The sequence below is a fragment of the Drosophila ficusphila genome, unplaced genomic scaffold (genome assembly GCF_018152265.1).
Source record: "Drosophila ficusphila isolate 14025-0441.05 unplaced genomic scaffold, ASM1815226v1 contig_414, whole genome shotgun sequence".
Classification (NCBI taxonomy): Eukaryota; Metazoa; Arthropoda; class Insecta; order Diptera; family Drosophilidae; genus Drosophila; species Drosophila ficusphila.
Window position 1 is genome coordinate 18,689,281 of NW_025064328.1, and position 22,034 is coordinate 18,711,314.

The window sequence follows — 22,034 nt, forward strand, 5'->3', positions numbered from 1 at the left end:
AGTGCAAATCGTTGCAGATTACTGAGAGTTTAGAGGGAGGCGGCTAGATAAAGGCCAAAACTTTATCGTACTAAATAAATTTATGCAGGCATCAAGTAAATGGTGGTTTAGGGGATGTTTGGAGTGAAGTCAAAATATTTAAGGCTTCATTAATTAACCAAACCACAAGGGTATATTGTGCTCAAGGTTAATCTGAACAAAAAAAACGCAAAATGGAAAATGCCATTAAGTTTAGTGTTTTTATTTAAAAAACTTAGACTGAAGCTAATAAATTAAAAACTAAATTTTACAGTCTTAAAGAAATAAAATAACTATTCAAATTAACCCCTCAATCTTTAATTCACATACATCTCCTCCAACCGAATTAAAACCGAAAGTCGAAACTCTAAAAACTCAGATCAATTTTATTCCGACACAGTTTAAGTGAAATTTAAAAAAAAGCTAGCTATAAGCATTGACAAAATAAAAGCACCGGAAATTTTCCTTGGCCAAACCATTCCCTTGAGTTCAATCTCAATTGGCCACTCAATGAATTATGGAAATCGGTGAACTACGATCCCCGGCGAGGAACAGAGATGGAAGGCAGGACTCAGCAATGTTTATTGAGAAATCCCACGCGTGCCGGAAAATTTCCGATATCGTCTGGTTCCCTTAAGTGCGCCGCAGAGCGTTATGGAGAGTGTTTCCGAGTCGAAGAGAGAGTGTTTTATTTGCAGCCGGGAATCTATAAAAGCGGCCCGATTTTCACTCAACCAAGTCATTCGGCGCGAACTTTTGCCTCGACTACATTGCGGTCCTCAGAACCATTAAAACGTACTAAATAAAAAAAAAAGTGTAAGCTAAAAACAAGGTATACAACAAATAAACTGAGAACATGAAGCCCACCAACAATTCGACGCTGGAAGTCGTCTCCCCAAAAGTGAAGCTGGATGATGAATTTATTACCACCGACTACGATTACCAGACGTCGCATGTGAAGCGCTCTGCCGATGGACAATTACAGGTAAAGCTTTATTATTAGAGAGATTACTACCAGAACCGCAGGAAATAGTGGTTTTGCGATCATCATCCGACTGAATGATATTGAACTGGGTGCGAAAAGCCCACTTTCCCGTTGCCGCGCTGACCTTCACATTGAACTTTTCCAACTGGCGGGGATATATTCTCCCACCCAAATGCGCACTCGCCAGCACTCAGAGAACAGGTCGATAGAATATTGTTTAAGTTTTCCGCATAATATTTAAAGTATTTAGTTGAAATACAAATTTGATAAACTCCAAAGTGTTTTATAATTGTATCAGTTAGTGAAAATGTTTTAACGAATCCATCTAGGATGAAAATTAAAATTATTAAAGAAACATTTATTAAAGCCAAATTCATTATCAAAATTATCTCTCTAATATAATATAGAAGAAGTATGATAATAATTTTTCCTGTATTGAAAAACAAATAGGTAAGAACAACACTTATGTTGCTTTTTTTGCAGTCGTTACAGAAAGCTAATATTAGCCATGTGCTCCCTGTTACGGTTAGCTTTGAGTGTACTCAATCATTAAATTAAGTTTCTTTTTTTCCGACTTATGACAAAAATCGCTAATTGGCTTACTCATTTTCACGATAAACAGAATTTGGTATCTGTGTTTTTTGGGTGCAGGGGGCAGCAAAATTTTCCATTATCTGTCAGGAAACCCAGCTGTGCCACTTTCCCTGAGTTTCTTGGACCTGCTCCCCGATTCGCCGTAGATTAAAAAGTTGCGATAAGCGGCGGGGGCGGCGTCTTACTCACTTATGTTACACTAAGCGTGACAGTTAAGTTTATTGATTATTCGGAGAAACAGCTGACGATAAACGCGGCTGATATCTCGTCATTATTCCTATTCCGTGCGCAGGCGCCTTTTCGGAATGCCTAATGGCACCTAAACAAATAGGGAAGGCAAGTGAGCCCAAATCGAATCTGATAGCCCATTTCCAAGTGTTTGCGGTCGCGGTACGGGCTCTGTTTACATCCCCTGCGAGCACCACCCACTCCTACATTAGCCTCACCCTGCAGACACTTGCTGCGTTTCAAGGTCAGGCGATGCCCACAAAGAGAGCCCCGCAAGAGCAACGGTTCTCTTTCTTGACCCCCTAAAGAGAGAGCTTTCGTTCGCCGTCAAAGATAATTTTGCCGGCCGGCTTTTGACCAATTTCGAGATGGACTTTGGACCAACACGTTCCCAAATTATTAATGCAACCATCGCCATCAATATCATTACTTATTCATCAGTTTATATTTGTGGCTCAAATCAAAGAGCGCGTTGACTCGGCAGAAATCGGGCAAGAACTGTTAAAATAAACAACTCGAAAACATGCGGTATAAGACCTGTTGCTACCTGCTAATTTTAACTGTACTCGTTAGTAATATGCAAAATTAGTAAAAGATGGGTTATTTTAAACTGTTTTTATAGCTTAAAAACCAAATTTTAAGAAAGTAAATACTGCTACTGGTTGGTAACGAAACTTTCATTCCACTTTCAGACAAAGATTTAATTTCACGAACTTATTGATTCTTTGTTTTAACATGTGGTGCTAACATATAATATTACCTAACTGACAAGCACTTGGTTAAGAGTTAATTTACTCTCATATTAATTAGTTTTATTAGTATTGATTACAATCTTAGATTGGAAGCCACCTGTAGCTAATTGCCTCTAACGTAATCACAAATATCCCCGTGTGCCAAAAATTCACATGGGGTATCGGCTTTTTGTATCAAGTTCGCTGGGCAGAAATCACGCGATCATAATTTATGTGGCTACCTGATTGGAGTGGCTCCATATAGATATGGTATGACGATAAGGTGGCCGGACCTATAATAAGACTGAACGGGTTGTGCCGTCGCCGAGTCCAATCGATCCTAACCTCTACGTAATCTTCGCAGGTGCACCCCCAGACGACGGCGCTGAAGATACGGACGGGTCGCCAAGTGCCCAAGCTGGGCGTGATGCTGGTGGGATGGGGCGGGAACAACGGCTCCACGCTGACCGCCGCCCTGGAGGCCAATCGGCGCCAGCTGAAGTGGCGCAAGCGGACGGGCATCCAGGAGGCCAATTGGTACGGATCCATCACCCAGGCCTCCACCGTGTTCATTGGATCCGATGAGTCGGGTGGCGACGTCTACGTCCCCATGAAGGAGCTGCTGCCCATGGTGGAGCCCGACAACATAGTCATCGATGGCTGGGACATCAGCGGTCTGCACCTGGGCGACGCCATGCGCCGTGCCGAGGTCCTGGACGTGGCCCTGCAGGACCAGATTTACGACCAGCTGGCCCTAAAGCGGCCACGGCCCTCCATTTACGATCCGGACTTCATCGCGGCCAACCAGTCGGACCGGGCCGACAACGTCATCCGTGGAACTCGGCTGGAGCAGTACGAGCAGATCCGGAAGGACATCCGCGACTTCCGCGAGAGCAGTGGCGTCGAGTCGGTCATCGTCCTGTGGACCGCCAACACCGAGCGCTTCTCCAACGTCCAGGCGGGACTGAACACCACCAGCCAGGAGCTCCTCGCCGCCCTGAAGGCCAACCACTCCGAGGTGTCGCCGTCCACGATCTTCGCGATGGCTAGCATTGCTGAGGGGGTGAGTACTATCTGTAAAGTCTTCAATCGGGGGTTAAGGCCATACACAGAAAAACATTACAAAATGGAAAACTTATACTTAGCAATAATCCGAAATACACCATTAAGGTATTACATTTTTTTATAACATTGCTTTTTCGCGGAATTATATATAATATACTGAATTAACTGGTATGAATTGATACAAGAAACTTTTTTTTTGCTTCTGTACAGGATAGTGTATTACCTGGTTCGAGTTTTTATAACAATACTTTTTTTTTACTTTTGAACGTATGTACGGAAAAGTTCCGTACTTTTAAAATGTAATAATTTTTGATGTTTAAAAATAGTTTTAAATTATTAAATTTTATTCTAGTTTTGGGTACATTTTGTTTCCATTTATGTCGTTAGGCTAACTCCTCCAATTCTTTATTTTCTATATTCATCCTTGATTTGTTATTCCACTCATTACCATTTGTTTTTCGTCGCAATGATTTTCCACAATCCATTTAACGGTTTTTGATTAATATATACTAATCCTCAATCCTCAGTGCACCTACATAAACGGGTCGCCGCAGAACACCTTTGTGCCCGGTCTCATCCAACTGGCCGAGGAGAAGCAGGTCTTCATTGCCGGCGATGACTTTAAGTCCGGCCAGACAAAGATCAAGAGCGTGCTGGTGGACTTCCTGGTGGGAGCTGGTATCAAGCCAGTGTCCATCGCCAGTTACAATCACCTGGGCAACAACGACGGAAAGAACCTTTCCGCTCCCCAGCAGTTCCGCTCCAAGGAGGTAAGTGGTCATGAAGTTTTCACGAGTCTCTATTAATGTATTATTTTCCCTAAGATTTCCAAGAGCAACGTCGTGGATGACATGGTGGCCTCCAACAAGTTGCTGTACGGTCCCGACGAGCACCCCGACCACGTGGTGGTCATCAAGTACGTGCCCTACGTCGGCGACAGCAAGCGGGCCATGGACGAGTACACGTCCGAGATCATGATGGGTGGCCACAACACCCTGGTCATCCACAACACGTGCGAGGACTCTCTGTTGGCCACGCCCCTAATCCTGGACCTGGTGATCCTCGGGGAGCTGAGCACGCGCATCCAGCTGCGCAGCGCAGATAACGCATCCGCCCCGTGGGTTCCCTTCAAGCCGGTCCTCTCCCTGCTGAGCTACCTGTGCAAGGCGCCACTGGTGCCGCAGGGCTCCCAGGTGGTGAACTCCCTCTTCCGGCAGCGCGCCGCCATCGAGAACATCCTGCGCGGTTGCATCGGCCTGCCGCCCATTTCCCACATGACGTTGGAGCAGAGGGTAAGCCGGATTTACACAAATTGCTGTCCTAAACGAAACTAAATCCTTGCTTTATCCACAGTTTGACTTCGCCACCATCACGAATGAGCCGCCCATGAAGAGGGCAAAGGTCTTGGGCCAAGCCTGCGCCGTGGACTCTGCCGCCAATGGCAAGAAGCTCCATGCCAATGGACACACCAACGGCTCCGCCAAACTGTCCACCAACGGAAACGGCTACTGATGCATGACTTTTGAAGGCAATGGGTTTCACATCGGAATTATATAACTTGCATATATATATGATTTTAATTGGATAAATTACAAACTAGACTTAAGCTACTATTACTAACTAACCCGATTAAATATAAAAGGCCTGACGGACTGTTGCTCTGTACCACAAACAAAGTGTTTCTTATTATTGCTATGTTTGTTAGTTTGATAATAAACGCGATTTGCAATTCCGCGATTATGCTGAGATTGATTTGATTACTTTGATTACCAGAAATACGTGTTTGTTGTTCTATATCGCTGCTGCGTCAGCTCTCCTTATCGAGTGCGCTGCTAGTCGCGGATGGCTCCTGAGGCGGCGCACCTGCTTCGCGTCCACAACCCTACCGAGTCTTCTGAATGCTGCGATCGGGCACTTAACGCGCTACTGACTCTTCATGGATTGGGGATGTTAGACTGGACCTCTCTAGCGGGGCTAAGCAAGAAGTGTATCGCGCACAGGTCAGAAAGAGTCCTTCCTGCAGCCACTCCTTTACGCTCCACACCCGGAGATTGGTCTGGATATCGTCGGCCCGGCAATGTCTACGGATTTACCGTTCGACACCGATGCCCTTGGCAGCCAAAGTTTCGAGGTCCAGAGCGGTGCCGTTATTTGCCCGCTTCTCCGCTTGTCTTGGCCTCTCCCGCATCCCAGCCTCTCCCGCTGTTCCTATGTGGGGAGTTTTAGGACTTCTCACGAAGGATCGGATACATTGAATTCAATCATATTACTTTACGCTAAGCTAAGTCGTTTAGTTTTTAAATTTTATCTGCAACTTTCTTGTTATATTTCCTTTTCCAATAAAGAGCATACTTTTGCATACTACATTGCATACTTTTTGGATAGTCAATAAATTGTGTCTCTTAAAACATGGCTGCTATAAAATAGTTTTTTTTTGCGGAAGCGGAAACTAAAAGCTTACTTAACTGACTTACTGATTCCGAGATTTCGAGTTTTGTATAGAACTTTGTTTTCGTCAGAAAAATCAAAATGCATTTAGTGGTTTATTATACTTTGATATTTTGACTACAAATTGGTCACATCGTTATAAATAAATTAAAAAAAAGAAAACGTTTTTATACGAATTCGTACTTTAGGTTTTAACAATAACCATATCAGAAACAATCTGCTTTCTGATACTCAATTTTTATTATGCCTGTTGATATGCACGTATATAGATAACAAATTAGTGCACTAAAAGTCCAGATCTGATTCTTACACACCAAAAAAATTGGTTTTTGTGACCTCAAATTGACTATCTTTCAACATCGTTCAATGTTTTATCCTCTATTGTGTAATTGGGCTTACCTGTAGAATGCAGTATGTTCCCTCGCGTGATTGATGGGTATATCTTTGGCACATTGAAGAGTTATTAGTTTCTGCTCAACGAGTTGATACCTTATCGAAAGTAGTCAACACCCAAGTCAATCAATTTGATTTTCCTCCGGTTAAGTCGATATTATAATTGTTAAGGGGATAAATGCACGCACAATGTTTAATATTTAAAAATTGCGTAAGCGTATTCTAGAACTTATATGGCTGCCATTTAAGCAAGTTCAATCTTTAAATAACACTTTCAACTTTGAACTAGACTTTGCTCAACGAGTATTATTAACTACGATATTGTCTATTATAGTTTGGAAATAACAGGTGGCCACATCCAAACCCTTGCCCTTAAAAGCAAAATAGTTGGTCTAGACATTGGACATTTCTGAAGGCCAAAACCACCCGCAAACTGGTCTTTTGGCTTTGCTCTGAGAACGTAAAGGCGTTTGCATTGCAAATATCCCCTTAGCTTAAAAAAGCTACTTGTGGTATCCGCCTCCAAGGAATTTTTGTGGCGGTAGAATATTGGTTATTTATCTGAATATCTAAATAAATTTCCAAGGCACTTTTATCTGAGTGCATCTAATGTAGTTAGTGCTTACTACAATAGACAAAGGTATCTGGGTTACTCCGCGGTTTCCAGCCCGCAGCGATGCCTTATAAATTCATCAAGCAAATGTTGCTTTTCCAAACTCCCAGTAGGGCCTGCCTTAACCACTTAATCGACTAATGTCAGAAGGGCAAACTACTTATTTCTGTTGAAGCAATAGACCTATAGGGTTTCAATACATCTTTTCTAGAAATCGTTTAACACACTCTCGTGTAAATGGAAACATCCAGTCACAAGGTTGCTAATGCTTCTTTAATCTTTTTAAAATTATAAAATGTCATTGTAAAAATACTAAAAAAATATATATCTTAACATTCATTACAATATTCTTAAAAATCCAAATATTTTTTGTACTTTCCAAACAAATCATAATTTTTATGTTAATGTTAAAACTCTAAATGGATAAATGATATATAAATGATTTCAGGAACACTTCTTAATTTTAATGTTGAATTGCAAATACTTTACTATCAGCTAATCGATTCTGTGTTTTAATAAGTGCTAAATTGTGACTGAGTAATCATAAAACCTATTAGGACATGGTATTTTGAGGTGACTCATTTCAAATGGTTAAAATCAAAGTTATAATACGCAGTGACTCATTCAGGAATCATTTTCGGCATGGCTATTCCAGTCTTCATTTATCGTTATTGGGATCTACGTCAGGATTGTTTAGCAAAATTGGAACACGCGGCGATAGTGGGTTATACAGTGTTTATTGCAAACCGTCCGATAAGAACTTGGTACATTTCGACCGCAGAAAGCCGGTAAGCATGAACGGGCAATCTCTCTCTCATCGGAGAGAACTTTATCATAACTATAACTATTCCAGCTTTGTTTATCTTATCGCTTATACTGCGTGGTCCGCTTGTTTTGTGGCAGCGCCAGGAGCTCCCATGGCTGGAATGGTAAGAAGACAGAGGTAGAGCTAGTTACTAGCACCTAGAGTCTAGCGGCTAGATAGCTCTGAGCCGCGCAGTCGGCGTTTCGGTCGACGGTACGGAAGTGTTGGGTGGGTGGGCCTTTGTACCATAGTTCAGTCGTGAGTTGCGTTGCATTGCGTACGGTCCGAGGCTCCGCTGCCGATTGGAAACCCGGTCTATACCCTAGTATTTTGTTCTTAGCCCTGCGTCCTCGGTAAATAAATAATCAACCAGTACTAGCCTCTAAAATTATGCAAATTGTCGGGGTGAACTACAAGAAAAAAAGTGTGCGAAAAAGCTCAAATGTTTGGAACTTAGCGTTGCTAAAGAGTTATGATAGTCAACTATCTCGGTGCAAGCATTTTTCAATATTTTGTCATCGCCAGTGATAAGATACCCCCAACCCGTCCAGACCGTTGGTTTCGACCCACTGGCTTATACAGGGCATAGCTAACCCGGATAGATAAAGCTTTGCTTGCCATTATCACTCCCTAGACAAAGCCCATTAAGCGCGTGTAAACACGAGTGGGGGACTTCGTTTGATGTATCCGTCAATGGTCCCCGAACTGGAAGTGGTGTGTTGGAAAGGTCTGCGAGCAGATATGAGGACGGGCAGATAGTGCCCAGCCTATCCGCATAGGTGTCAGATATAAGCTATTAATCAATGTGACGCAGCCCCAGGCCCGAGGCTGAGTCAGAGCACCTGCTCCACCCTCTATCGGAGCACCCCGATTTGGGACTTACCACTTGCGACTTTGACAAACGACCCGTCTACTCCCACTCGTCCACACCAAATCCCCGCGCTTACAGGCTCTCCTATCGGAATTGATAAGCAAAACTATATAGACCCTGGGCCACAGACGGGGCAACATCGTCGGTGAAATGGCTTACGCTTAAGTTGGCGCGTAGACCGAAGGCAAAGTCCCCGGCCACGGCCACCAAAAGAATGGAAATGTTTGTGCGGATCCCATATTGGCACTCATCTGTGGAAACCAACATCTGGCGCACAGTGGGAATGCCAAGTTCACTTGATGCAGCACACCCACTTCTCCGCCAGACGGCAAATAGATTCCTTCAGAGCAAATTCTGCATTTCACTGCACGTTGCAATTACGGCCTGCAATTGACTTGGGCTAATCGCTGTAATTGCATCGATTACCGAAACAATTAAACAAATGCAAGCGTGCTGGCTTCTAAACTTTTCCCACACCAATATGAACATTTTTGATATTTATAGTGCCCTCGATAAGAATCCGACAGGTGTTGACTTAAAATTTCTCTTTAAATCGAAGCTTATCTGATATGATACAGATAACACTGCTCATCAATCGCTCATGGAGTTTATTAGAATATAAAGATTTAGTTTACAACAACTCTCTAGGAACCAAGTTTCCTAAGTTGTTAGTTAAGTTGTTAATTACAAAACAAATGAAGTCTTATCTTAAAGCAGTTGTAAAAGGAATTGGAGTACTGACCAAATTTTAGGATCAAATCATACCGTAAAACGACCAAGTTCGAGTTATTCTGATTTAAGTACTTGACTTGCTTAATATGTATTGGTTGCGTCAAGATGAAGTTAACAACGTTCATATTGGCAAGACTCTGTTATGGGTAAAGTTTTAATAATATTCAAAATTTGTTACACAATTAACACTATTTACAACTTAAAAATTACATTTTAGAATCGAAATTTTTTAGGGACTGGGAGATGAAGTAAACGAAGTATGTTTATACATATATTGGTATAATCAAGACATTGAAAACAAAAATCATACATCTTAAGAACAATCTGGACAAATTTTAAATGAATTATTTTCGTTATAAATGCAGCGAAATAATTAGTGTGTTGCACTACACCATTAAGCAATACAATTAAAAGGAAAAGAGGAAAGAGGAAAGAAATATTACGAATCAACTAAAAAAATATAAGACCTGTATAAATTAAAACTATTTATAAACTTTTGGTATCAAAGTAACCCTTTTTGTTTCGCTGAAACCAATGACTAAAACTTCGTCGTAAAAGCGACCTCTGATTTATTGTCGAATGTGAATTCTTCAGGTATTTCGCAATTATCATGAAATCGAGCAATTAGCCAAAATGAACCTTGGTACCATTGATAGTGTTAATCAAATGAAACCTGGTTCCTTTTGTTTCGGTTTACAATTAAGTAAAGGAGTAACTTTCAACCCATAAAGACCCATATTTTTGATCAGCATCACCATCTGAGTTAATACATGGCCCGGACAGACCTTTGCCTGTTTCGAAGTTTAGGGAAAGCTCGCTTAAAGTTGAAGTTTTTCCAAGAAATATAGAGTATTATACATATGTTAGAACGGCCTAAATCGGATGACAATATCATATGAGGATGGAAAAAAATGTACAATGTTATTGTTTATAACTTAATTTCATGGATTCTTGAATTTGTACAATTCAATTTCATAAAATCGGATGGAGAAATTTAAAAAAAACCAATGTAAAATTGTTGCACATCCGTGCAAATAGCTCTACATTTGGTTTATCGTGTAGCTGTCATAGAAACAATTAGGTAATAATGGAAAGTTTAAAATAGCAAGAGGAGAACTAGGTGTAGTTCAGAAACAATTTTTGCTAATCGCCATAAAAGTAGGTTATTATAACATTGTCATTTTATATACACTAATAGCAAGCAAATATGTATAAGCTTGAGGTCGCTGAAGCTAGGGGTTCTTTCTTGTGCGTACTAATGCCCCACTTGACACTGAGATTACTTTTTCTGATTTGGGAAGCACATATTCAATTCTATAGGGAACAAAAGGGGTATATATGGTTATAAAGGTCCACTTACAAGGTATCTTATAAAAATTTAAGTTTTATACATTTTTTAAAATTTTAAATAACCCTTATTTACCATAAAGGAAATTTCACCTACAAATTTTTAATTCCCATTTACTTAATGGCTCTATACCATGATTACAGTATTGCAGGAAAATACAAAATGTGACAAAAAAATGGAATCTTACCATATATTTCAGGCTCTATAATTTTATTGCAAAGTTCTGACAGAAATTATATGAGCGTATAGTTACTGATCGCCATTGTATAGATTTAAGTTGAACGGCTTGTGCTCCATGTTTATTTACTTATTATTTGTAAAGAAAATTGGATTAAGTCACTAAATAACCTGCAAATAAACGATGTTTAATTAAGTTGGAGATAGTGCTGCTTACACAGGCCAAAAATGACCACATAAATATTGAGTGCATTGATAAAAATACTCGTAGCGCATTACACATTTAATTGACCGTGTCTGATACAGACGATAGGAGGATAAACAATATGACATCGTGTTGCTGGGAGGCACGCAAAGTAATTAATTTCGTTGATAACCTGTTACTATTTACTTTGGCCAAGGAAGAACACTTGCTTATCCGATTTTTCACTCATTGCAGTTGCCAAATGAATACCGACGACATGGAAACGCAGAAGAAAGCGGAAGCAGACAACAAGTACATAGTGAAATATCGCCAGCAGTATTACGACTTGTCCAGGTTTATGCACAAGCATCCGGGGGGCATAAACACCCTGAAGGGTCTCAACAATGGAGACATGACGGGTCGCTTTATGAAGGCCCCGCCACATTCGGATGCGGCTATGTACCTTATGAAAGAGTATAAAATTGACCCCGAGGACTACCAAAACACAAAGTTTGCCCAAAAAGAAGCAGATCTTGATGAAAGTAATGGAACCATACGACAACGTGTCAAAGAAACCGAGGACAAGAACAACAACCATACGGACGAGAGCATGGAGGTAAGTTTGATGAGCTGCGTTTAATTTATAACACTAGTTGCTGGCTGCAAGGATCGAACGTTGGCAGAGTGTTTTCAATGATCTCTGTAATCCAAGGCACAGCTAAAAAATATATAATTAACGTAAGGCACGCTTTAAAGGAACACTCGTCAGGGGAATTCCATGTTCCTTGAAGCTTAGTCAGTCGTTGGAACGTTTGAAGATTTTTGGAGCTGCACGAGTCCTTAGAGGTGGCGAGACTTGTTGGCTAGCACGAAGACCTTTGCCTTCGAGTATATGCGAATGTCCTCTTCCACGTTGGTTAACTCCTTGTCAATCTCTGCTTTACGGTTTCGCACCCGTAAGGTCTGCGCAGTCATGGGCATGTGATTTAGCTCATTGACGAGAAGGTCGTAGCCTGTTCAAAACAACAGATTTTTAAAATGTGCAAATATATATATTATTTTACTCACGCTTCTGCGCATTGGTTAGGTGGGTCAGTCGATCCTGATCGCTAAGCAGAACATGGCCGCGCGGACAGTCGGGGTCCTGGGAATCGGCAAGTTGCTTGGCCACCGCCTTTTCTCGCTTCTGTTTCTCCAGGTAACGCGGTAGACGTACCTCATCTCGAGCTGTCGAGTTTCCAGAACGTTTTTGATTAAGTACAAATTTACAAAAAAGTATTTAAAAATGTACACTGTATAGAATGGTAAATTGGATTATAAGATATATGGTTTTATGCCATGCCCTTAAAAACACACAAAGTTGGATTTCATTAGAATGGTTTAACTCAAAAAATGGTTTAAATGAAATAGAATTTTACGAAGATACTTGATTCTTTTAAGACAACTATTTAAATAAAAATACACATTTAAGATATATTTTTCGAAATGTAGGACCACAAGTTCCATTTAAGAGATATACTTACATCCCAGCTTATGCTCACGACGCTTGGACTTGGAAGTGATATTTGTTACATTGGATGCCGTTGTAAAACGGCTACGGGCACTAAGTGGTGCCTCATCGTCCGAAGCTCCATAGTTTATGGGCTCAGTCTCAGTCATGGGCATTGCCTCCATTTCCGACATGTGAAAACGGCTCTGCTTTGAGGAGTTCGAGCGGGCCGACAGCGGCAGTTGTTCCAGTTCCTCCTCGTTTTCATACCGAAATGGTCTGTCGGTATCTTCGTACTTAGTGCGTGGCTCCTCGATCACAGATCTGCCATCGAAACTGCATCTAAAGAACGGCGGAATCATTTAATATACCCTTAACTTCAACCAAAGAAAAGCTACTTTTTAAGCGCGTTTGTGAGGTATAGTTCATCCGTAATGTCCTCGGTCTGAATCCCGATGCTAGTGGAACTGCGATTGGTGCCACAAGATTGGCAGCGATCAGAGAGCGGGTCTGACGAAGGCTCAAAAAAGTTCTCCGCCTCCACCTCCTCGGAGGGATCATAAAGAATGGGATTGCGCTCCTCGAGGCCATCAAACCGTTCACCATCCGCAGGAATGGCCACGGCCAACTGGTGCTGTGAACGTGAGCTGCTTCGGGTGTTCTGCAACGAGTTCTGTTGTGCAGCTTTTAACCTAGCTGGTGGCTTTTCCGCCTTAGACTCCTTAATTTCTGAGGAAGTACGTCGTAACTGGGGCATCCATTTGGGACGTACCGGCTCCTTGGCGGCCAACTTCTGGCTGGTGCTCTTCTCCAGCGAACGAAGGCTCACCTTATTTTCCTTGAGGAAGTTACGGGATTGCGTGACGCCTGTGGGAACGGAGACCAAAACAAATTACCAACTGGTTGCCATGGCTGATTGACTGTTTGGAAAATGGTATCTTACGCGGCACCGAAAAGATGCCCTTCAGCGTTGGGATCGGGCGTACTGATGTATTCGACATGGTCAACCTGCTCCCGGAGAATTAGCAAGGCGACTGGAGTTAGAGAAATCTACTTTTGTCTACGGCGAGTGGAAACTGCGTCGTTATGTGTAAAGTACTGGACAGGTTTAAATGACAGTTTTGAACCAGCTGCTTATGACTTTATCTGCTTATCGATAACCGATATAAGTATTTTTGTATCAGGTGTTGCGGTTGGTAACACTTACAGATATAAAGGGTATTTCACATCGGAATTTTTTTATTAATTCCTAAAATAAAATACTTAGTCATTTTTTTAGAAAACTTTAACCATTACCTAATTGTTCGGAACATTTTCGACTTTCCTTTTATATATTTTAAATATTTCTTATAAAAAAAAAATGAAACTGCAAAAAATGTTATTTATTTTGTTAAAAAAAAAAATAGATAACAACAGTAGCTTAAATTGGTTAGGTAATTAGAATAAAATGGGTGATGAAGACTATTTTAATTGACATTGTTGAACTATATATTTCAGCACTTGGTAGATTGGTCCAAGCCTATGCTTCCGCAGATCGCCAACATAACCGAGTGTTACGATGAGTGGGTGCACAAGCCGGTGGACAGACCTCTTCGGCTCTTTGGGCCTTGGTACTTGGAGATGTGCACAAAGACGCCATGGTGGTTGGTGCCCACATTCTGGATCCCGGTGATTATTAAGAGTGGATTGGAAGAAATTACCAGCAGCTGGCAGTATAAAAACCAGGTGAGAAGTCATTCAGATAATGATTGAATCCCCTTCTGGTATAAACTTTTTCAACTAAGTAAAAATCTTATCTATTTAAGCTTGCGATACTCTTTGGATACTTCTTGTGCGGTGTGCTTCTGTGGTCCTTCCTGGAGTATACACTCCACCGCTGGGTGTTTCACGTAAAGCTGAACAGCAACAGTGGCAAATGGATATGCACGTTCCACTTCATGATCCACGGACTGCACCACAAGGTGCCCTTCGATCCGATGCGACTGGTGTTCCCGCCTCTTCCGGGAGCACTGCTCGCCGCGATCATTTACACGCCTCTCTCCTTTGTCCTTTCGCATTCCCGCATGGTCCTTTGCGGAGCCCTGACCGGTTATCTATGCTACGACATGATTCACTACTACCTTCACTACGGCAATCCCTCCACAGCCGCCTTCGTACACATGAAGCGGTACCACCACCACCATCACTTCTCGCACCAAACTCTTGGATACGGCATCAGCAGTCCGTTGTGGGACGTCGTCTTTAGAACAAGGATTCACCTTCGCAAGCTGAGGTACCAACTGCGCTGGTCCTAGCCGCAATCACAGGCTACAAAACAGTGCCACTACAGAACAAATTAAACTCGGTAAATGAATGCAACAAAGTTGCAGACCGATCAAAAAATGCAATCAAAGGGGCTACATTCGTTTTGTATACGGTCATAATTAAGTATTAGGATTAAAAATATTTTGTAAGTCTTATACTGATTTCTTTTTAACAGGAATAAACTTCCAATGATACCAAAGAAAGAATCGACCACCTCTTTTCAAAAACGTATTTGTATTGCAAATCACTAAAAACTGCGATTACGGCTTAGGTTAAGTATTCAAAATTAGGAAACTGAACACAAAACATATCAGTCTCTAATATGTTAACTAATAAAAAGATAGTTGAATTTATTTGTTGTTCTTGAAACTGTGTTGTTCAACTTGAAAATCTTTGTTCTTCGCATTATTTAAAAATGCGAACCAAAGCTGGTAAGACTTTTAATATTTACTTAAAAATTAAAGCAGGTATTTCGAAAAATAAGCATGAATCTATGATAGTTAATTAGCAACCTTTTAATGGTCATTGCCATTTTTAATTATTTCTCAATCCACCTGTTCAAATTTAGCGCCATTTTTCCATCGGTTATTGGCAACTTAAATCGAAAGACAGCTATGATTTCGCTGGAGACACTTGGTCACACTGGCAAATACCCAGCGAAAGTTTTGTTTATTTTTTTTGGGGCCCCCAATTCTGCTGCTGGAAAAATGCTAAATGCCAAGATCGGCAAGGTCGGCAAAGTGCTGGTTTGCGGAATGAAGGGCGTGGGCAAAACAGCGCTCATCGAGCAGCTGGTCTATGGGCACGTCAATCCGGAAACAGTAAGTTGCCCGCTGGGCAAGCCCAAAGAAATAGGGCTCAACATCGGAATTTAATTACAGGAACTTCATCCCACCATCGAGGACATCTACGTTGCCAGTGTGGACACGGGAAGGGGTGGAGCACGAGAGACCCTGCGCATCTACGACACTGCCGGACTGCAGGGCGAACAGCAGCAGCTGCCGCGTCATTACCTTCAGTTTCCGGACGCCTTCGTTTTGGTCTACGACCCTATGGATCCGCGCAGCCTGGACATGCTGGCCGATATTAAGACTGACATCGAGAAGCACAAGGAGAAGAAGGAGATTCCCGTCGTGGTGTTGGCCAATGTGCGGGCACGAGCAGCTCCCAATCCCGTGGAAAAGGTCATGGACCGCGCCAACATATGGTGCCAACGGGAGCGCATCAAACACTATACGGTGAACGCGATGGAACGGCCTTCCCTATATGAGCCCTTCACTTCGCTGTGCGCCCGCCTGCATCCAACACAGACGAAGAGCACCTTCCCTCAGCTGCGACAGGTGATGCAAAACCGGCAGAAGAGCGAGGCCTAAGTGATCTGATAACCATGACGGGAGCTATAATATTTAAGTTTTATTCAGGGGGCTTCCAAAAGATTTGCTTGTGGGATTCCCCTAACTGTACTTGTACTATTAATCTAACTAGTGTTTACTTGCCTTGTATTAACACTGAGCTTCAATGTGGGCCTGAGCTCGAGCCACTTGTACTTATGACTATCTGTTTGTGTGTGTCTAATTGTATCTAGTATTTATTACACCCAAATGTCTTATCTCATTGGGAGAGCATTATAATCAGTTATCAGTATTCAGCGTTCAATCAAAGCTCTAACGAAGGCGTAGTGATTAAATAACAAACCCAAATTTTTACTCTGCGGAAATCCGTTTGGATCAGATCAGTCGATTGTAGGCCTCTTCATCGCGAGCAATGATTTTCCGTGCTGCCTTTTTAATTGCTTTACTCGTGCCGATCTCAGCCGCTCATGTGGCTTTCGGAATGGGCATTACAGTGCCGGGCACTCGATGGTGTGGGCCCGGAAACCTGGCCGAAAATTATGACGACCTGGGCACTGAGCGAGAAGTGGACATTTGCTGTCGGGCACACGACAACTGTGACGAGAGGATTCCACCGAAAGAGGAGGCCTATGGCTTGACGAACGACGGCATATTCCCCATGTAAGAAAATTGCGATTAAATGAACGTTTGACTCGACTTGTGTGTCAATCCTCCTGCAGATTTTCGTGCGCCTGTGAGTCAGCTTTCCGGAGTTGTCTCTCTGCTCTGCACAATGGACACTCCTTGGCTCTTGGCAGGATTTACTTTCATACCAAGGAGGTATGCTTCGGCTACGGGCACCCTATCGTTTCCTGTCGCGAGAAGCAAGCTGACTTGTTCGAGACACGATGTCTCAGCTACCGAGTGGACCAAGGTCAGCCCAAGCGCTGGCAGTTCTACGACTTGGCACTCTACACACACATAAGTGCGAGCGTAGAGGACTCCCGAGACTGAACTTCGACATCTGCAGGGCGATAAGACTTCGATTGTATACAAAACGGATTGCGTGTAGAAATCTATTATGATTAAGAATTAGAATGTGCAAGTACGAGTGTAATTACATTTATTTGGTCATTAATAAAAGATTAAAACATTTTATAAAAAAGTAAAGCTTTCCAGCTATCCAGCTTTCCATTAATTATAACGACGCTATAAATTTAAAAACCATTTTGCAAAAACTAACATTTTTGAAATTATTTTTACAAATTTATATGGATTGCTTTTTTAAAAAAAAATTTATTAGGTTTCAGAACAACAATTTCTAAACAGCTAACGAACACTTTACATAAATTTTTTGAAATGGGCTATGCGCTTTGAAAACATAATAAATATATTTTATAAAGGCTGTTTTATTTGATTGTTAGTTTTGTTAAAACAATTTAAACATGTAAAGAAAATTCAAATAAGCAAAGGCAAATTCCTATTTTGTTTATAAACCTTCGTTGTGGCAAAGGCAAATTCCTATTTTGTATAAATCTTCGTTGTGGGGTCATCCACTTCTCGCTGGAATCGTAAAAAATGGCATGTCGTAGAACTGCCAAATCTTGGCGTTGGACTTGTCCACCTGATAACGGATGCAGCGCTTGCGGAAGGTGCCCTCCTGGTACTGCTTGCATCCGGTGGTGGGATATCCGTTGGCGAAGCACCTGCTCCTGCTACCATAGTAAATCCGGCCAAGGGTTTTGGAAGTAATGCTGTTCACCGCCTGAAGGCAGTTAATGAACTCCTGTTCGCAGGTGCACTTGAGGCTAAATCGAGTGAGGCGGTAAAAAAATCGATAAGGATTGTTTGAGACCTTCCACTTACATTGGAAACCAGTCCGTGTTGGTGGGCAATCCGTGAAGCGCACCGTGGGACTCGATGATCTCGTCGCAATGGTCATGGGCCCTACAGCACTTGTCAGTCTCACGCTCCCGGCCAAGATCTTCGTAGTTGGCTGCCGTGTTGCCCGGACCGCACCAATTAGTTCCGGGCACCGTGATGCCCGTATGCGGGACTGGAGGCAGCGCCTGGTTATAGATGTCCTCATCCTCAAAAATAGCTTCGTCGCCAAAGGCCCATGCCACCGAAAGAGGGAGACATGCAAGCACAACACGCAACAACCACATCTTTAAGCTTTGCCTGTCGTAATACAACTGAGCATGAGCCGTTCGATCCAGCTGCTACACACGAATGATAAGACCGCCTTACAATACTAAAACAAAATGTTTTTTTCCTCCGAAATCAGACAACTTAATCATTGGCTCTTATGGAATCGTAATTCTCTTATTTACAATATTCTACCACAAGTTCAAAATAGGCACAAACTATTACATTAATGAAGATGCAGTTTATTTGCTAAAGTTGCCTAGCTTCTAACTAAGAATGTCCTTAAAAGCTTCGGTAGCTGACTTGGCCTTTTTTCGTTTCGAATCCTTTGGCTCCTCGGCGTCCAGATTTTTTGACAAACTTTCCTGCCACTGGCTTGGCGAGAGCTTGTATGTGTCTAGACGGTACTTTGTGTAGATGATCCGGCCGTGGGGAGAACCTTTAAGCATATTGGCCTTGGAAAACAGTTCCTTAGCCATGCGCAGCTTCTGCGCCTCCTGCGAGGCCTTAAAGCACTGTTCGAAGACCCGGGAACCATGCCGCGTGATGGCCAAGTCAACGTAAAAGCCATCCAGCTGGCGAATTAGACGCTCTCGTGATTTTTCGCCAATGAACTTGCTCTGCATGAAGGCATCCACAATATGAGAGCCGTTGGGTGTGTTGAAAACCTGAGCCAGCTGGGTAGCGGGCAGATCGAGGATACAGTTTACCAGGAAGATGGGCTTGTTAAACTGCAGCACGTGCTGGGCAATGAGCGACCCGTGCAGGTGAACGAAACCCGACTCGTCGCTGCCGACTACTTCAAAGGGCTTCAACTTGATTAGGCAACTGAAGAAGAGCTTCGCCTTTTCCTTGTCGCCACTGACATGAAGGGCGCTTTGCAGAGCGGCTATCATTTGAGCCTGCTTGGTGCCCAGCCGCAGGCACGCGGCACTAAGAGCGGATACCACGCCAGTGTATCCCATTTTGAGTAGTTCCTCCACATGGGGTTGAAGTTCGGTAAAGACTGACTCGAAATCGGGGACCTCTTTAATGTGCTGGAGCAGCCGCTGGACTGAAAAATTAGTTCCCGCCTGCTGAGCCAGGAAGCCTATGCGGTTGCAGAAGAGCATGGCATACAGTTGGGTCAGCAGCTTGGCTCCTGCCACGCTTAAAATAGTTTCGAGCAGAATGACAGAGCTCTGGTGGTGAAAAACTTTAGGTAAAACGGGCTCAGCTTGTTTCTTTTCTGTGTCTTCTTCCGGCTTCTCCGTCTCCTCATCATCCTCGTCTTTAATTTCGATTTTGGTGTCTATGTCCTTCTTTTCCTCGTTATCATCGTTCGGTTTCAAAAAGCCCGATCGTGAGGATTTTCTTTGCAAAGTGCTTAAGCATGCTTTTGTCCGCAACACTCAGCGCCAAACAAATAACGCCCAGCAGACTTGAAGAGTGCTCCTGGTAGGGAAAGTCCGTAAACTGGGGCCACATCTCCAGACGTTGGGGAAACTCTTTCATCACATCCTGCCATTCATCTGGCACCGAGTACAGCTTTCGGTGCTTGGCCATCTCGGTGCCTCCCTTCTCGAAAGCGATCTTAGGCACGTGCATACCCACCAGGCAAAGTATGCAAGTGCGCATGATGTGACTGGCGCACGTGTCCCAAACAAAGTCCTCCAAATTGTTTAGCATAAACTTCGATATACGTAGCACAAACTGTCTGCACTTCTCACGGTGATCTTCACTGAACTCTGCCTCAAGGTTGTACTCCTCTTCCACTTGGGCTGCATCCGGCTTGGCCCGTTTGTTGGACGTAGCTGCATCGCTGGTCACCTGGACAGCTGACTTGCCCACTCCACGAAGAAAGGCGATCTCTACCATTTTCTGTAGGACGTGTGAGGCAAATCTGTCCGAACACATCGGCCGCAGACTCTCGCCAAATTTACTGAAGTACCGCTCTATCTGGACATCGTCCACGAATCCAACCAGGGATTCCAGCGCCTTGGACACGATTTGATTGGAGGCCAGGTGGATTTCCTGGTCGTGGGTCTGCTCAAATACATTGTTGGCCATGTTTACTGCGGTTAACGTGGGCAATTAAAGCTGATGTTTACGTTGGATTTCATTCACTCACCTCGCTCCTCCACATCCTCGAATCCCACCTTCATAGCATCCAGAATGTTGATGAAGTAATTAAACTGCTCATCGTCAATGTGAGTGCCCCGGCCGAAGATGCCCTGCTTGGCAAATCCCTTAGCGTTTCGCATAAAGCGATTCCCTTTCTTTTTGGGCCGCTTGCGTTTTGAGTTGCCATCTGATTCCATCCTGATTCTGTAAAATTAAAATTAAAATGTACTTTCAACGTGCGCCAGAACACGCTGCTCAAAAATATACCAAAATACAAAGCAAAATATACTACTTTGTGACAAAAGGGTCACACTGCTCGATATATTATGACGATGAATCGATGTTTCGCCCATTTGCGGTTAAATTTAAATTTTATTTAAATGTATTTATCATACTTCATTTATTATTAATTCCATATAAATCAGTAAAAAAAAAGGTTTTTGTATTTATAGATTGTATACTTTTTGGTTCAGATTTTTAGAGTCAAATGAACATATCATTATGCATTATTGTGCGTTTCAAAAGAAATGTTGAAAAATATGATATAGACCCAGTGTTGGGATAATAAGTAAAACAAACTAATTGTACACAAATTTTGATATGTTATTTATGGTAACCTTCAGTTGTTCCACACCCGACATCCCGTGCAGCACAGCATTCCCGGCAGTCCGCTCTCCAGTTCCGGATTCGTTCACGGGATCCAGTCTCCCGGTCTGCAGGAGTCTTCACAGCGTATTGGAGGACCAGGCTAACCGTAGCTTATATTTTTAAAACTATTTTCAGATAAATAAACACTGGTTGACTTAGCGCCGATTTTTTGAAAGTAGATTAAAGTGTTATTTTCCTCTCCCGATCGCCGAGCGCATCACAGCTCATCACCCCAACTTGCTGTTGTTGCTGACCCGAAGCGTCTCCCACCACCAACACACACCTGGCCAGCCCCAATCACTAAAACAGTTATCAGTTAATTAAAAAGTGTTGACAGCTGTGGCTTTTTCTTACTTTTTGCTAGACCCCCTCAAAGTAATGGTTACCAATCTGTCATGGGCCTTACAACCATCAAAAGAACATTGACAACACAAGGACCAAATAATAAAAATACAAAGAACAGAAATCCAGGCATGTTCAATTTTCTGTTGGCATTGTATCCTTTTAAGCCTCGGTAAGGCGTTTTGCAGATTTCCTAATGCTGAAAGACAGCAAAATTGTATGTGAGCCATGTTTAAAATAAATCCTCATTGAGTTCCAATTTTCTTAGAAGAAGAGCAAAAATTTTTCTCACATTTCGACAATGGTGAGAATTGCAGTCCCCTCATTAAACTGAGTTTTGGCATAAGGAGCAACACTTTAGAGACGTTAATTAAATTATCGGCAAAAAGCCGCCGCCGGATAAAAGAAGTCAAAATATTTTGAAACCAGAGACGAGCCATCAATCTCGACCAGACGACACGTGTGTGCTCCCTTCTC

At 42.6% G+C, this 22,034-nt stretch overlaps 7 protein-coding genes across 7 annotated transcripts; 4 read left to right on the forward strand and 3 right to left on the reverse strand.

Annotated features, from left to right (window-relative positions):
- Positions 1-742: 742 nt before the first annotated feature.
- Positions 743-5,293, forward strand: LOC108094030 (inositol-3-phosphate synthase). Its single transcript, XM_017194461.2, has 5 exons — positions 743-1,003; positions 2,921-3,619; positions 4,149-4,391; positions 4,446-4,913; positions 4,975-5,293. Exons 1-5 carry the CDS (start codon positions 875-877, stop codon positions 5,131-5,133), a joined length of 1,698 nt encoding a protein of 565 aa, XP_017049950.1. The 5' UTR covers positions 743-874; the 3' UTR covers positions 5,134-5,293.
- A 2,833-nt stretch (positions 5,294-8,126) lies between these two features.
- LOC108094035 (dihydroceramide fatty acyl 2-hydroxylase FAH2) lies at positions 8,127-15,191 on the forward strand. Its single transcript, XM_017194467.1, has 4 exons — positions 8,127-8,233; positions 11,448-11,808; positions 14,179-14,406; positions 14,487-15,191. Exons 2-4 carry the CDS (start codon positions 11,455-11,457, stop codon positions 14,973-14,975), a joined length of 1,071 nt encoding a protein of 356 aa, XP_017049956.1. The 5' UTR covers positions 8,127-8,233; positions 11,448-11,454; the 3' UTR covers positions 14,976-15,191.
- Positions 11,810-13,816, reverse strand: LOC108094034. The gene is made up of 5 exons (XM_017194466.2): positions 13,625-13,816; positions 13,080-13,548; positions 12,716-13,023; positions 12,261-12,419; positions 11,810-12,205 (listed from the first exon to the last, which is right to left on the reverse strand). The coding sequence occupies exons 1-5, from the start codon at positions 13,680-13,682 to the stop codon at positions 12,033-12,035; spliced, it is 1,167 nt and encodes a 388-aa protein (XP_017049955.1). The 5' UTR covers positions 13,683-13,816; the 3' UTR covers positions 11,810-12,032.
- Positions 15,192-15,621: 430 nt separating the features above from the next.
- LOC108093954 (NF-kappa-B inhibitor-interacting Ras-like protein) lies at positions 15,622-16,599 on the forward strand. The gene is made up of 2 exons (XM_017194354.1): positions 15,622-15,806; positions 15,867-16,599. The coding sequence occupies exons 1-2, from the start codon at positions 15,693-15,695 to the stop codon at positions 16,356-16,358; spliced, it is 606 nt and encodes a 201-aa protein (XP_017049843.1). The 5' UTR covers positions 15,622-15,692; the 3' UTR covers positions 16,359-16,599.
- A 140-nt stretch (positions 16,600-16,739) lies between these two features.
- On the forward strand, positions 16,740-17,486 carry LOC108093957 (phospholipase A2 large subunit). Its single transcript, XM_017194356.2, has 2 exons — positions 16,740-16,997; positions 17,057-17,486. The coding sequence occupies exons 1-2, from the start codon at positions 16,750-16,752 to the stop codon at positions 17,328-17,330; spliced, it is 522 nt and encodes a 173-aa protein (XP_017049845.1). The 5' UTR covers positions 16,740-16,749; the 3' UTR covers positions 17,331-17,486.
- LOC108093956 (phospholipase A2) lies at positions 17,423-18,571 on the reverse strand. The gene is made up of 2 exons (XM_017194355.2): positions 18,183-18,571; positions 17,423-18,124 (listed from the first exon to the last, which is right to left on the reverse strand). Exons 1-2 carry the CDS (start codon positions 18,482-18,484, stop codon positions 17,866-17,868), a joined length of 561 nt encoding a protein of 186 aa, XP_017049844.1. The 5' UTR covers positions 18,485-18,571; the 3' UTR covers positions 17,423-17,865.
- Positions 18,572-18,685: 114 nt separating this feature from the next.
- Positions 18,686-20,823, reverse strand: LOC108093953 (nucleolar protein 9). Its single transcript, XM_017194353.1, is given in 3 exon segments — positions 18,686-19,795; positions 19,797-20,518; positions 20,575-20,823. Coding segments are annotated over 3 exon segments (1,977 nt in total). The 5' UTR covers positions 20,765-20,823; the 3' UTR covers positions 18,686-18,730.
- Positions 20,824-22,034: the final 1,211 nt, after the last annotated feature.